Below are 15387 nucleotides of genomic sequence, written 5' to 3' on the forward strand. Positions count from 1 at the left end.
ATAGGCTACAAAAGACCAGAGTGCATAAGAGGAAAAAGAGAAGCTTCACAAAAAATTTTAGTGAAACCTGTGTATTTGCTGCACATGAAGCAAATCTCAATTATAATCCACCTAAAATTCCCAACCCAATGATCTGGCTTTCAGTATTTCTGCTATTATAGTGTTACTAGGACATACCAAAAATACCTGTGGACAAGTATTTAGAAAAGAGTGTGCTCAGCTTGTCTTTAAATGGAAACAGCCACAAAATGCAAGGAACACTACAGGCATTAATGAGATACCTGTGCTGAGATTTCCCAGATCCACCTTGTTCTATGATGAACCACAACCTTCTATGCCTTCACCCTGTCAGAACCTCAGCTCTGTAGCAGGGAGCTCTCCTTCACCAGGTCTTTATGGTGCTAGACTTTGATTTCAAGATGAATGGCACACACAAAGTAAGTGTTGCCTTTTTTGGTTCCAATCACTGGTATACACATCCCTCTGTTTTTCAAATAAATATCAGATGGGAAAAGACCCTCTTTTGTGAAATTGTCATCTTCTGGGGTAAGGCTTCAATTACATAGACAATTGTATTTTTGTAGCCACGGCGGTCAGAATTTTTTGTGAACAATGGTCTCCTGATAGAAACTGGATTGTTGAGTCCTGTAATAAGCAATGATTGTGAGTTCATTCTGGTGAGCAATGATTGTTTGGTTTCACCCACATAACTTCCATGAACACATCTGATGCCTTGGATGAAATAAACCACATTCTCCAATGGCAATGCAGAGAGCCCATGAATTTTGATTATTTTTATTTGTGGAGGAACATTTATGGTGGCAGCTGTGGGAATATGTTTTCTGGAGATGTAACAGATGGCAGATGCAAGAAATGGCCTTTTCCTCTATCATGGCTTGATTCAAAAAAATAAAAACAGCCTAAAAAAATCATGCCTACAAAACAGAAGCACATATACTAAGAGTCAACATGGTTATTTTGTTTTACCTTTTGGTTTTTTCCATAAATATGAAGACTACTATGCTAGGTATTTCCTCAGAACTATTGAATATTGCCCATAAGATATGTCTTTTTATAGATCTGCATGTGTGTAGTCTCAGTAGTGTAGACAAGTTATGGGCCTGATTATCTCACTCTCTGTTGTTCCACTATATTTTTAACTTCCAATTATAAAGATTAAAAAAAATAGATACTGAAATTTTCCTTTAAAAATCAGTTCTGTTTAGTGGTTTCAGCTGCCTCAGAGAGCCATCCAGCTCCTCTTTCATCCTGGTGAGAGTGAATGCACCTGTATTAGCCACAAGAAACTACTTAGGTTTGCATAAAGCTCTACCAGCTGAGCCTAAGGTGATTCAGGGGAACAGTGTGTATCCTCTGCCTGTGCTGTACAGCCAACAGCTTGGCTGCAGCCAGGAATAGCAAACATTTTAAGAACTGTACTAGAAGCATAATGAAACCCAAGCCACAGGCAGTTGAAAGACTGCCTAAACTTTCTCCCGGAGGAAAGAGACAACAATTGTTTCCTAAACTCACTGGATGTTTTTTAGCTTATAAAGATATGCTAAAAAAGAACAAACATAAAAAAGGACTTTTAATTTTTACTTGGTAGTAAAGAATGATTATAGTATCTACTTGGTCAAGTCCCAGAAAGAACTGTTTATTCCTTAACTTTCTAGTGTCAATATCTGGAGTGATATTTGTGTGAAATATTAAAGCTCCACTTTGGCTGTTCAACACTGGTACTACAACTGCATGTATCCTTGTGAAAGGCAGTATTCTATAGCTTTTTTGGTCTCTTTTATCTGAAATTGCAAAGCATTTTCCTCCATGTCAACACACCTACTTGCAAGGGCATTCTGCTGAACTTGCTTTGTCTGGGGACTCATCCTCAAGACAGCTATCACATTCATACACTCAGCATTAGTAACATGTTCTGGAGTCTTTTTCCTAACAATATCCAAGCACTGAGATTATCCTAAAAAAAAAAAAAAAGTAAGGTTTTCAGGAATGTTAATCATGTCAGTGATATTTAGCCTGGAATATTTTCAGCCCACAATAAAGTAACCACAGATACATTTATTACTGTAGCAAAGGATCAATTACACCTCCAAAAATTAAGATTTCTCAATGTAGACCATCATAATATACATTCTGGGAATCTTCATGGGTAATTAACCTCAAGAAATGTCATTGCTATAACTAAACTCTTTTTAATCAATTTCTCTTATTATGAAGTATAAGTCTCTTGCTCTAGTTTTATTTTTGCAAATTCAATAGCCCCTGCCTTCAGAACCTTGCTGCATGCAGCCTTCACTGGAGTAATTCTTCCCTGAACGCTGTGGGAGAGCAGGGCCAGGCGCAGGGGCTGGCATGAGAGATCCTGACAGTGTCCCCATGCCCTGGGCTGTGCTGCTCCTCATGGAAGAGTCCTTGGCAGCACATCTCTTGTAATCAGCACCCCAGCAGGACCTGGTACTCAATATGCAGTAACAAAACAGCAGTTCCTAAATGCCTGGTATGCCCATCTAAGAGGCATGATACATATATAAATATAACCAGAGCAAAACTGTGGAGATGTTATCTGTGTGTGTGCTGAATCTAAAGTGAAGCAAGCATCACATGTCCAAAGTACACAAAACTACGAGGAAAGATCTCAAAAAAGTGTCAAAAGCCATCAGCTGTTTAGTTTTCCTGGAATTCTCAGAACAAGATGTTCTTTCCTATTCATTATTGCACACATCGCCACAGCAGACTTTTAAAAGACTGATCAATATAGAAACTCAGTACTACAGACTGCTGCTAGGGCAGGTTCAGGAATATCACCAGTATAACCTAAACTCATAGAAAGGAAGAGAACAAATTGCATTTAGAACCAGGTCAGTCATTTCAATCTCCTCTTTACACCAAAACCACTCTTTATACATCCCTGAGACTTTGGGCTGCTCTAGAGAGACTGTACTCCCACCTTTTATTTTGTGTTTGTTTTGGTTGAATTTTTTGTCCTGTTGCTAGTCAAATTTGACTGGAAAGATGCATTTGTTTTGACTGTAAAAATATTTTATAGTTCTCCCCATTTCATAGAAATTACTAAAAACAATCACCTTTTGAACATGGATGTTCCTTTCCAAATAGACTTCTCTGCACATCTTGGATGTACTGGAAAAAAATAAACTCTTAATGCAAGAGAGATTTCTCTTCCCTTGCCATTTCTGTAGCTCTCTGCATTCTTCCTGAAGTTTAGACCACAAATATAGGGGCTGTTTTTCAGTAATATACATTTTAACTACATCTGCAGCAGTAGCACCACTTTGCTACAGAAACTCAATGATTCCCTGCTTGCACATCTTAGAATTGTTACCCTTATTAATCACTGCCTTGCAAAGTTACTGTGCATGCCATGGCTTTGACACTATTTGTCTCCCACAAATATTTCCAATTCAGTGCTTTTTAGGAACAGAATTCCATCACATCTGCCTGACCAATTCAGTGAAGTTGTGGATATAAAAGTTGCAAAACTGATGCAGTTTGATTAGGTATTTTTGGGTTTTGGAGTTTTGTTTTGTTGGGATTTTTTGGGGGGTTTGTTTGTTTGTTTGTTTTGCCTGTTTTTCTTTTATGTTTTGAATTGTTTATCTGTTTTCTTTTGCCAGGTGGTGGGAGGGTTGGTGGGTTGGGGAAGGTAGATATAAGAAAATTCCAATCAGTTGTTTTCTTCAACAGAAGTTGACCCATCTCACTTGAAACAATGCAAATGGACCAGCAAGTGACTCTGATCACCAGGATAAAGAGTTATTCTCTACCATCTTAATCTCTAACTGAGCAGATTTTGTTTCTTGAAACAGGGAGAGGTCAGGAGTTCATTGAACAACTGAACTACTTCTTCCTCCTCTTTGGTCCTACACCCTCGCTACACAGTGTCTGAAGACAATCTGTTTCCCTGGAGGGTAAAAACCCTTCAAAACTCTTTCTCACTTAGTCCACTATTTTTTTTTGTTTGTTTGTTTGTTTTTTCATGCATACAAGCCTACATCTAGGGTCTCTCTTTTGGGGCTATGAGAAATGAGCTCAAGTTCTCTTTATGCTGGGTCCCTTATGCCGGGTGAGAACCTTCAGCCTGAAGCTAATAAAAAGGCAACAAATAATACAGAGAGTTCAATAATCTCCAAAGCATCATCATGACAAGTCTAATTCTGTTTTGACAGCCTTGAGTGACAGCTCTGTCACTGGTGCCAAGAAGATTAAACTGAATGATGATTCAGATGAGTCAAATTTGTTCAATTTGTTTATAAATATCGAATATAGCAGCTGCCTCTTGAATTTCCACAAGAAGTGAATGTTCTACTTCTCATGAAATTTTAGGCTTGGTCTTTAAAGCTGGGTGCATGTTTCTCAGTTCAGAAACAGACAGGAAGCATGAAAAAAGTCATTTGTCCAAACTGAGCCAATGTCTAACATAAGTCTGTCACCTGGACTCCTGATACACAGTGAAGAGAACAGGCTCCTCCAGGATCTATAGCCCAAATGCCTAAGATTGTTGGTTGGGTAGGCATTTTTGCTGAACATTCTGGAATTCAGAAGCTGCTGCATACAGAAATAAAAGGAAATATATGACACAGAAAAAAATCCTGCTGAAAATTTACCTTTCAAAGAGACTAAAATCAGAAGACTTTAAAAGTGCTCTGAGTAATCAGAGTATAGAGAATAATGAAGAGGAGGTAGTTTCAGGCAAGCTAGCATAGCTGAGGCTGAACTTCAGAGACAGATCGCCTACTTAAAGCAGATTACAGCATACAGCATGTTCCAGTGACTTTCTGACATTTCATCTATCTTACTGTATGAGCTGCTTCCAGATCTATCCTTCTAAAACTCCCACTTCTGTCTCTACTTGTCTTTCATTTCCCTCCCCATTTGATGCATTCAAAGTTCTCCAGAGTGTTTCAGGAGACAAAAAACACCTGAGCAACTGACTGACATACTGGTTATCTGGATTTTAATATCAAAATATAGCCGTTCTTTGCATTAGTTCATTTCTGATCCGATTTTTTTAAATCTCAGATCCACTTGCATATGCCAGACTTTCCTGGTAACATCCTGAAAAGAATATAGATGTTTTATTTTGTTGAAACAGTGAAATGCATTATTACCTCAAAGTCTTATGTCAACTGCTTCTAATAACAACACCACTACATTAATAGAACTACAGATTTTAGGTGGTACCCATTAACAGCATGGCTCCTCCCTGGAATAAGGACTTCCCTTCATGCCCTAAATATGCTGATATTTATTGATACTTTTTACTTTAGACTACAGGAAAAGGCAACAAAGAGATTACATCTGTCTACCAAAATATATATACCTCTGAGGTTACGTAGTTTTGGGAGGAAGTAAAGAACAACTCTTGCAACCTCTCTGTCTCACTCTGGACTCAGGTAACATTCTCTAGATTTTGTTGCTTAAGCTGCTGAAACCAGCACAACTGATCACTACTGAATGATCTGCTCCTGTATCTAAAACATGTTAGACTTCTGTTTTGTTCATGGAAAGTAGGATACAAGTCCTATACAAGACCTTGTTTATTTGTTGATACCCATAACAATCCCCATAATTTTCAGGAAGATTTTCAGCATCCTATTTCCCAGGATATACACCAAACTGTTTCCATTTTCAGAGTGCATTGATCACAGTTCTGTAGACTTCTTCATGACCTCCCTATCTCAGTAGGTTTTAATATATAACATTTTTTCCCACTTCAAAGGCTACTTTTTGGTATAAGGGGCTATTTCGCCAAGGACTGACAACGCTTCTCCAAGACAGTTTAAAAAATGCACTCCATACTTTGAACTAGGTTTTTTCATTGTACTTGTGGATATATTGGAACTCTAGAGAGGTTCCTCTACTATAATCTGCATCCATAGAAGCTGGAACAGTCCACTGTAAATTTAGATTTAACTGGAAAAAGGGACAAGAAATTCAGTCTCATCTGGCTTCTGCTGGCAGAAAAGACTTGATAACTATATTTCCACTAAACTCCTTCAGCATCTTCACTCAGATTTTCCCCAGATAGCAAGGCAGCAAGAATGAGCTAAGAGCAGCAATTTTCATAATAAAATGAAACCTTTATAAAAGTAAATATTTATAAAATGCTTATAGCTACTCTTATAACAAAATTCAATATATTTATATTACTTTCTTCCTACCAAGTTCCATCAGGATAGAAGACAGAGGGTTTTTTTTTGTATTTTCTAACTACCACACAAGGTATATCTCATAATTCAATTCTCAAACTGGTCTCTGCCATTCTTAAAACTATAGAATTTTAAACTGCTAAAGCATTTTATTCCTGCTATGAATTCTCACACATGCCTAAGGAATGGGTTAAGAAGTAGGGAGGGAGATTTTCTGACCATCAGAGATATGATTAATTGAACTAATGGCACCAATTATGTTATGTCTGTCTTTAATCTAACCTAAAACACATGAAACTTGTATACAGCAGAATTCCCAATACCTGCTTCAGCCAAGAGAACTCTGATATATCTGAAGAGTGAAGTTTTCCTTGCTGTAGACAAAATGAATATGCTTGTTTAGGCTATAAAGGTGAGAAAGAATGAAAAGATGGACTAGGTTACACATTCCCAGTGCCTGAGAAAAGAAAGCTCAGCACTGTGCTGCATAACCTGGCAAACAGTTTTCCCTGATAAAAATAGGAATGCTTTTGATGTGTTAGAGTTATTCTTGGGTTTCTTCAGTTTACGTGTCTTTAAATCCTTTCCAGAGTTAGTCTATATTGAAATAGCTTCACAAAGAGCTAGAAATTTCAAACATTCTTTATATATTATCATCATTATAAGATTAAAACCTCTGTGTGTTATATAGTCAACTACATAGTCAAGATGCTAAGATTTCTGGATAAGATGCTGCCTGGATAACAGAAAAGAATATGAGAAAACTGAGGTTAAAGATCAGATTAATTCTGGGAAGTAGTGTGAAGAACTGAAATGTGTCAACCATGTCTGAGAAAATACAGCAAAAACAAGCCTGGAGAATATTTATGCAGTCTGAAGTCATAGTGCCTCAGTCACATCATATTTTTTTCCAAAACATCCAGACACAAGTAACCCAGGGAAACTAAAGACAATTTAGGAAATGCCCCAAGTTGCAAAGAGACTGCCCACAGGAAACACCACTCTTAGAATCATAGAATATCCTGAGTCGGAAGGGACACACAAGGATAATTGAAATCGAACTCTTGGTCCTGCACAAAAATTCCAATGTGTGCCTGAGAGCATTGTCCAAATGCTTTGTGAACTCTGGCAAGCTTAGTGCTGTGACTTCTTCCCTGGAGAGCCTGTGCCAGTGTTCTACTTCTTCCTATTGCAGGAGGGAAAATGGGCAAGAACAACCTGATTCTGAAGTGCAAAATAACCAAATACAAATGCACGCAGGTCACTGGCTTTTGAGGTGATTTCCCTGCAGCCAGAGTAAGCCATGTCAGGCTGGTTATTAAAGGCACCCTCCAGTGCTTTCCTAGAAAACAGAACTGGGATCCTGCCAGCTCTTGAACCTGCAAATGGGAACACTCAGATGATACCTGCTGCTCCCTGTCTGTGGAGTTCATTGTGGAAGGGAAGTCATAAATACCTTTTCAAATTTACAGCATGTGGCAAAAGATGGGACTCTTGAACTGAAAGTGTTTGAATAAATATTTTCCTCTGCATCAGGGCTAAGTGGTTATGAATTGCCTGCTAAAAGTGCACTTAGAGCAGACCTGTCACAATGCTGTATCTAACCATGAGCACAGCAAGGGCAATGGGAAAGGGCTTTCCAATCCCACATTCCTTACAAAATCAGCTTAATCCTGCCCAAGATTCCAGCTCCCACCCTCCTGCCTGCTGCCAGCAGCATCCCTGCTCCTGCTCAGAGGGTGGCAGGCACCCTGAGGGGCTGCAGCCAGTGAAAGCATGTAGGGGTAAGCTACCCTTCAGAGCAAAGGCTTTGGGAGCTCCAGGATTGCCAGGAATACATCTAGGCATTGATGCCATGCCCTACAGCTAGGAAAACTATTCAAAACAATGTAAGTAGCAGGCCACAGCACAGTAGCCAACATATTCATTCCATCAAAAACAAATTAGAGTTTTTATGTTTGCGTAGCATAAATCAACTGAAGCGTGCAAGAGAACTCAAGCTAAATTAGAGGGAAATAATATGTTACTTCAAACAAAATACATTTCTCAGACTTCCAGTAAAACCTGAACTATGCACGCTACAATTGAAGGAAATTTTATTTACCCTCAAACATTTTCAAAACCGGGACATTTTCTTAAATGACAAAACGTAAAACTTTGTATCATTCGGATTATAAATACAAGTGAAAACAAGAGAAAGCAGGTGAAATTTGAAAGTGAAAACAAGAGAAAACAAGTGAAATTTACAAGTGAAAACATATTTCAGTTCGAAGCAATATATTTGACTACAAGTACTGAACAATTATGTAGAAGATATTACGGTAAAATGTGCCCAGGGATAGTTAAATAATTCATCCCAATACCTTGCATGATATGAAAAATTTATTTTCTTACCACTATAAAGTGTGGTATCGCAAATATAACCACTTAAGTACTTTCTTTACATACCTGTATCACTTATAGAACAAAACAGAATTGGTTTTGCCTTAAAAATTATGGCCTATATTCTACTACCTAGAACAGTCGATTAGGATTTTTTCCCCATAAATCAAGTGTAACTATTCATGTACACTTAATTTAATAATGCATTTAATTTAATTTTCTATGCAGATGTGTGAAAATAAAACACTAAGTTTGAATGGATTGCTACCAAGTTCCCTACAGTTTTTCCTGCAGATTTACAGTTCACACACAAACAGCTTTGACCTATGCACCCTAAGAGCAAAAGCAACTATAAGGTCTCCTGGCTTCTATTCAAAGTTTTTAAAAAGAAATATTTCTTCCCTTTTCAAAGTATTCTTACCTCTTCCTTTGTCTTTTTTGATATGACCCTTAGCCAGTCTCCAATCATGCTGAGGACAGCTGCAAAGTAAGCAAGCCCAACAAGGATCCAGAACCACACCACTGGCTTATAAAAATCTAGGTATTCAATATCTGATCCCCCTGAAAAACAATACAGTAAAAATTAATTCATACTTAATAGCTATAGGTGCAAAGACGTTTTTAAATTAACTTTCCTAGGAAAAAAAAATTAAGTTTCTTACACATTCTGTATTTTTACCCATGCACAATATTTTTTTTAATTTGAACAAATTATATAAATTAGTTCACTCTTAAAAGTAACGTCTGTAGTTTGCAAATTTTAGACAAAGATTGTTAAAAATTCATAATAATTATTGAATGAACACAAACTGATTCAACTTCTGATGCACTATTATTTAACATAGAGGTCACTGAAGACAGCTTGAATGAAATTACTTGCCACCTGCTCCAAAAAATGATTCTGTACCAGAGTTTTAGGTATTGTTCCAAAGAATGCAATGCGTTCATATCCCGAGAAATCTGTTTTTGCAAGAACTTTAAAACATCTCAATACTTATATAAAAGCTTTACCCTCAGTAAAGACAGAGCAGCACCTGCATTAACAAGTGTCCCTGGTGGGTAGGCAAACATTATCATCTCCATTCTGCAGAAGGAAACCAGAGTGCAGGGACTCGAGTTGGACTGATCATACCCTCGCCAAAAAAAAGGTGGATAAAAGAAGCCTGCTGAAGGCAATTTTTTTGAATCCCACTGTCATAAGCACTAGTCACTTCTTTTCAGTGTTAAAGTATAAAAAAGTATGCATTTCAGAGGTGCTTGTAATAGAGCTTTGAGGTATAATACAGCTATAAGGAACAGATGTCTTATTTCCACACAAAAATAAGTTATGTTCATCCAGAGCTCTTGACAGCACCAAATTGCTCACATTTCACATCTTGCCATGCAATAAAACAGAAGCCATAAACTTGTAATTCGGCTGTGTGCAACAAATAAAACCAGACTTCTAGTTTGGGCTGCTGCAAGAAGTTTGATGTGTGTATCTGCCCATGATTGAAGAGACTCTACAGCAAAACCTTCTCAGGCACATTAAAGTAGCTTGTGCAGGTACATAATACTTTGTTTTATGTATCTGCATCCTATACTGAAGTAAATCAAAGGAAAACTGGCCCCAAAATATCAAGCACCTTGTTAAGGTACTGAGATTGACCCTCATAGAGAATAATGATTTTATTTATTATCAGTAAGATTTACATACAAATAACAAAGAATTTTGCTGATGGCTAGCTTTGTATGGAACCCCTCCCAGACAGAAATTTTATTTTCATGTCAATTACACCTTTTCATTAAAAAAAAAAAAAACAACCACAAAATGAAAACATAAAACCACCATTGAGCTGCAATGGTTTGCTCAGCTATCCAAGAGATGAATCCACATTGTGAAAGTAGATATCCTTTGATGCCTTTGCATTCCCAAGCAGAGGTAGAAGTCAGGGCTCTGTTTGGAACAGAAGACATTCAGCCACCAAAGGGGCTGAGTTTGTCATACTACAAGACAAACAAAACACCAAATCATTTGTTAACAACATCCATCTCATGTCAATCTAGTAAAACAGTATTTTAGGTATGATTCACCCAAAATTTGTTGTAATTCAAAAAATGGCTGATGACCTCCATGTCTTTGCTATAGTGATGGGCCACTCTTGGTGGTTCATGCTCTTCTTCAGCTGTTCATACAATACACAAGGAAGTTTCATAGAAAGCATCCACATGGCTGGTTTTTAATTTTTGGCATATTTCATTTATTAACTGAAACTGGAACCTTACTCTGCCAGTCTGCAGAAAGCACTTCCTTCACAACTTATAATTGTTTTATTTACAGCAAAATTAATCACTAGGGCAGGAGTTGAACATATTCATGTTCAACCAAGTTTTTGGTGCTGTCTGGCCAGGAGATGGCTCCATCTAACCATGCCCAAGGAAGCTCAGCTCTCCTGAAGCTGAAGGGACAACAGGTATCCAAAGAAATACTCTAGGATAAGACTTCAAAGCTAGAACCTTTATTATCTCTTGAGCTTCTGAATTTCAAGGACTCTTTGGATGATTTTGCAATTTAATCAAATCTCAAGGGAGAGAGAGAGAGACATACCTGAGGGTGTTTGTCCTGACATAACTATCTCTTGTGATGCTCAAGCTGCCATAATGAAGTTACCTGGGAATGTCATTAAACAGGATTTCATAGAGAAATGTGATCACAACTCAACTGTACTGAATACAAACTACAAAAATTCACTAACAACTGAATTCACTGAAGCGGGAATGAATGCATTTGGGTGTGAGTACGCATACCTAAATGTATTTGAACTGAAATATATGAGATCATCTAATGATTTTATGGGCAGCACTGTAAAAAGCATATCAATGTGATACACTATCAAGTTTCTTTTGCAAAGCAAATTGGATCATGCAGCCCTCTAGGAAGCAAAATGCTAAGAAGGCAGAAGGTGAAGTTTGTTGCTTGTTTGGCAAATCCAGTTTTGTGGGCTGAGGGACAAAGCTTTTCCCAGCTTTCTTTAGTCTCTACCCAAAATAGGTTAAAACCACAATGAAGAAGAAATCTAGCTGTCTCACTGCTATAATCTGTTACCATGAGCAGACAGTTTATTCCCAAGATGTTTTCTGGTAAAGATTTGATCTAAAGTTGCTTGAAAACTCTGAGAAATCAAAAGTTTCTCACCCATCGTCATCACAGGGTATTGTATTGCTGCTGCCATCATTCTTACATCTGCCAAATAAATTTTATTTGAGCTTTTCAACACTTTGGAAAACATAAGTTGTTCTATGGCCCAAACATATTCCTTACTAAGGTCAAGAACTCTGTTTCAGTAAAGAAAGGCATTAGTGAATATCTGGGGCATGCTTTAGAATAGATTCTGCTTCTCAGGTAAGAGATCAGGGTTACAAATATATTTTTTTTTACTTAATTATTTATGTAAAACTGGCCCCTTTGAAAGTAAATAATTGTCTTCATTTTTACCACTCTTTTTTCTCATTTTTTCTAAAGTAACTGGCTCAAAATAGAAATATGTAATTATTTCTATAATGTTGGTTGGCTTTGCATTTTTACTTCAAAATTAGAAAGAGAGAATAGAAAGTGCTGTCAACATCGAGTATCTTAATTCCATACCAGCAAAAATTTCTGGGTTATTCAAAAGTTGGCACTGCAAACAAGGAAATGTCTATAATTTTTTATCAGCAGTAAAAATTACTCTGGATATAGAAAAATTATATAATCCAGTTTTAATTGCAGAATAACAAGCAGCTGTCCACCACCCCTGTTGTGACAAACCTAACATGTTTGATCTAGAAATTCAATTCATCCCACTCCAGAGAAATATGGAGGTTCAGCCCTGCAGCTTGAAAGCAATTACCTCCGGGGACTGCAAAAAAAGTGGGGGACAGAGTAGGAGTAGCTCGTGTGGCAATGTGGAAATGCAGAATGCTGGGGTCAAAATAGCATTGCCCTGTCAGAGATGGAATGTAAGTAGGCCAGAGAAGCTACCTGATGCCACTCAGTGGAAAATGGAGAGCTACTTCAGAAAACAAAGCACAGATCTAAAACAATCCTCACAGGCTGTCCTGCACAGACATCCAGCAAGTCAGTGCTCCATCTTCAGCTTAAAGCACAGCTCACAGCAGAGAGCCCCTATTACAGACACTGAGTCCTGAGGGGGCAAAGAGCTCTTCCAAATATCAAAAAAGGTCTCAGAGTCTGTGGCAGGGCACAGAGCTCTCCTCCAGGATGCTGGACACACCTCTGGCTCAGCACGACAGCGATTTTTCTCTGCTGGTGCGTGGTATCACACAGTGACAGCAGATCAACTGGGCTGCCGTGACCACCAGTCAAGTGCCCCAGTTGGGTGACATTAAATGAGACTAAAATATCTCATTTCTCTACAAACTGGGTCTCAGGCCAAGCAACAGAGTGCAGAGCTAGGTACGTGTATCACAGCAGTGATAACAGAATGAAATAGTGAAAAAGCATTAAGTTAAAAATCAGTGTTTGGACATGGAAAGTAAACCAACCCAAAAAAAAAAAAAACTCACACAAAAGTAACAAGAGTTAGAATGCATTTTTAAAGTAACACTTTCAGAATTCTGTGATCCAGCTTAGCAAACCAGTTGAGACAACCTTACATCATCATCATGTCCCACTGTGAAACAGACAACTGATATGTTATTTCTATTATTGCCTTCTTCTTAATTTAGTCAAGTTTTGGATGTGTCACCTTATTTAGGTTTGAAACCTGCTAGAGTAATGCCATTAGAAATATTTGAATATAGTTTCCAAACTGCAAGTTAAAGAATTTATCTGTACACGTGAACAATATATTTTCAATTAGACAGATACATTCATGTGCCTCAGTGCTCACCTTAGTACCCAGAAATATATTTCATTGTACTGAAATCATGATACATTCAACATGAGGAGATTTATTTTTCATAAGATATAAATAGTTTTGGTTGGGTTTTTGCCTGTCATGTTAAAGTCAATGTTTTCTCTTGAAAACAAGAAAAGGGATGTTTGACTATGTCCTGATATTCATAAGGCAGTGCAGGCTGTAGCACAGTTTTTCTTCTTTTTTTTTTACAAAAAGCTACAATAATCTTTCTTCAAATTAAAAAAAAAAATCTCTCTGTCCAAAAAAAAAAAAAAAAAGTTAAACCATTCCAAAAGTTGAAAAAATCAAGTAATTTCATAAGATGGAGAAGCAGTCAATTTTTTTGGAATACTGTTCATATATTTTATTGGACATGAATTACAAGGGCTTTTCATCTTTTCCTTCCTTGCATCCACCAGGAGTGGTCAGTCTATTATGTTTTCCTTAAGGCTTCTCTTGCTGATGGAAACCCTAGCTGAAATTTCCACAGGCTTCAAATAACACCTTAGTCTCTGACTAGCAAAGAGAACATTTTTTAATTCTGGTTGCTGCGAATAGAGTACATGGCCTGCAGGACAAAAGAGAAAGTTCTAAAAAAAATCCTGGAGAACTAAAAGAATTTCTAATATGACAGCCTGTACTATAGTCAATGATACCATTCCTGAATCCCATGTTCAGCTATTGGCTCCCTTTAGGTACAGTATTGAGTAACACTCTGTTCTTTACCTCCTGAAAGTTCTTCAGGGCTTCTTTACAGCTCTTACTTGCAGTGGCAGCAGCAAGCAGCAAGTTTCATGTTAGTGAAAAATTATGAGTATTTCAGAAACTTTTCCCACACACCAACACATATGTTAACACAACCATGGGATTATGTGGGGCTTGTAAAATTACGGGTTTTTTCTCTGAGATGGCAGTTGCCAGAAAAAAAGATCGTAAAGTTTTCAAAAATATCAGAACTTGAGGGTTTTGAGGGAACTTTATGGGTCAAAACTGACATACATATATGGATTATCATGTGGACCTCCGGAGTGCTAAAAGAATTATCAATTTGACTTTTATTGCAAGAAGTACACTCTGATGTAATTGCAAATCAGAGCATCATTGCCCACCATTATGCTTTAAGTTTGACTATAATGCTAAGTGGAAGAAGGCAATTTTCACTGTTAGTGCTATTTAAGGAAAGAAGCCAGAAAAAATTAGTAAATTAATGCCAGTGTGAGGAGTTTTTTGAAATGTGCTGCATCTAGGCACCAAACAGACTGAAGCATCATTTTGTCTGCTGTTTTTTGCCTCACCATGGCAAACCAGAACCAAGACTAGCATGCTCTAGAATCACCATATGACCACCTCTTTTACAGTCTTATACAGAATTACAGGTCTTAACTCTTCATGTTTCTCCCTTGTTTGTGACACCCAGCTTTCCTAAACTTCAAGGAGAGTTCTCCAGACAAAGCCTACCACAAAAATATCAGTGGTCCTCAGTGTCCACTCTGTAGTTATGACTTACCTAAAAGAGAAACAAGAAATCCAAAAAATCATGAAGAAAAGGTCCTAATTTGTTGGGGTGCAAAAAATTCTGCATACTTCTTCAAAAATAATAAGGAAGCCTGGGGCTCTTAGAACAAATTCTATCAGCTTCATTGAGACTTGCAATGTCAGTTTCCTTCAAATAATTTTGTACCTGCATACACACCACTGACTGAAAACTTCCACAATACAAAGCTCAATTAATACCTTACCTATTTTTCAAAATTTTTATTTAACCAGTCAATTATGTACTTCAAAGAAAACAACTGGACATTTTTTAAAAGTCCTTCAAGTCACAGGCCAAAACTAGAGTACTTTAGTTCACCCAAAGATGATATTATCAACTTCATCCCTGTCAGAATATAGTCCCATGGGAATGTTAACCTGCCAGTTATGATGGAGACAGACATTTA

At 37.5% G+C, this 15387-nt stretch overlaps 1 protein-coding gene across 2 annotated transcripts in view; it reads right to left on the reverse strand.

The window, feature by feature from the left end:
* The window catches only part of KCNK2 (potassium two pore domain channel subfamily K member 2), a 113932-nt gene that overhangs the window by 10390 nt on the left and 88155 nt on the right, over positions 1–15387 (reverse strand). For both annotated transcript variants that reach the window (XM_021547591.2, XM_021547593.2), the window contains one exon: positions 8989–9128. In XM_021547591.2, the coding sequence (XP_021403266.1) occupies positions 8989–9128 (140 nt within the window). The remainder of the gene's footprint in view (positions 1–8988; positions 9129–15387) is intronic.

This window comes from Lonchura striata, chromosome 3, assembly GCF_046129695.1.
Source record: "Lonchura striata isolate bLonStr1 chromosome 3, bLonStr1.mat, whole genome shotgun sequence".
In the NCBI taxonomy this organism is placed as follows: domain Eukaryota; kingdom Metazoa; phylum Chordata; class Aves; order Passeriformes; family Estrildidae; genus Lonchura; species Lonchura striata.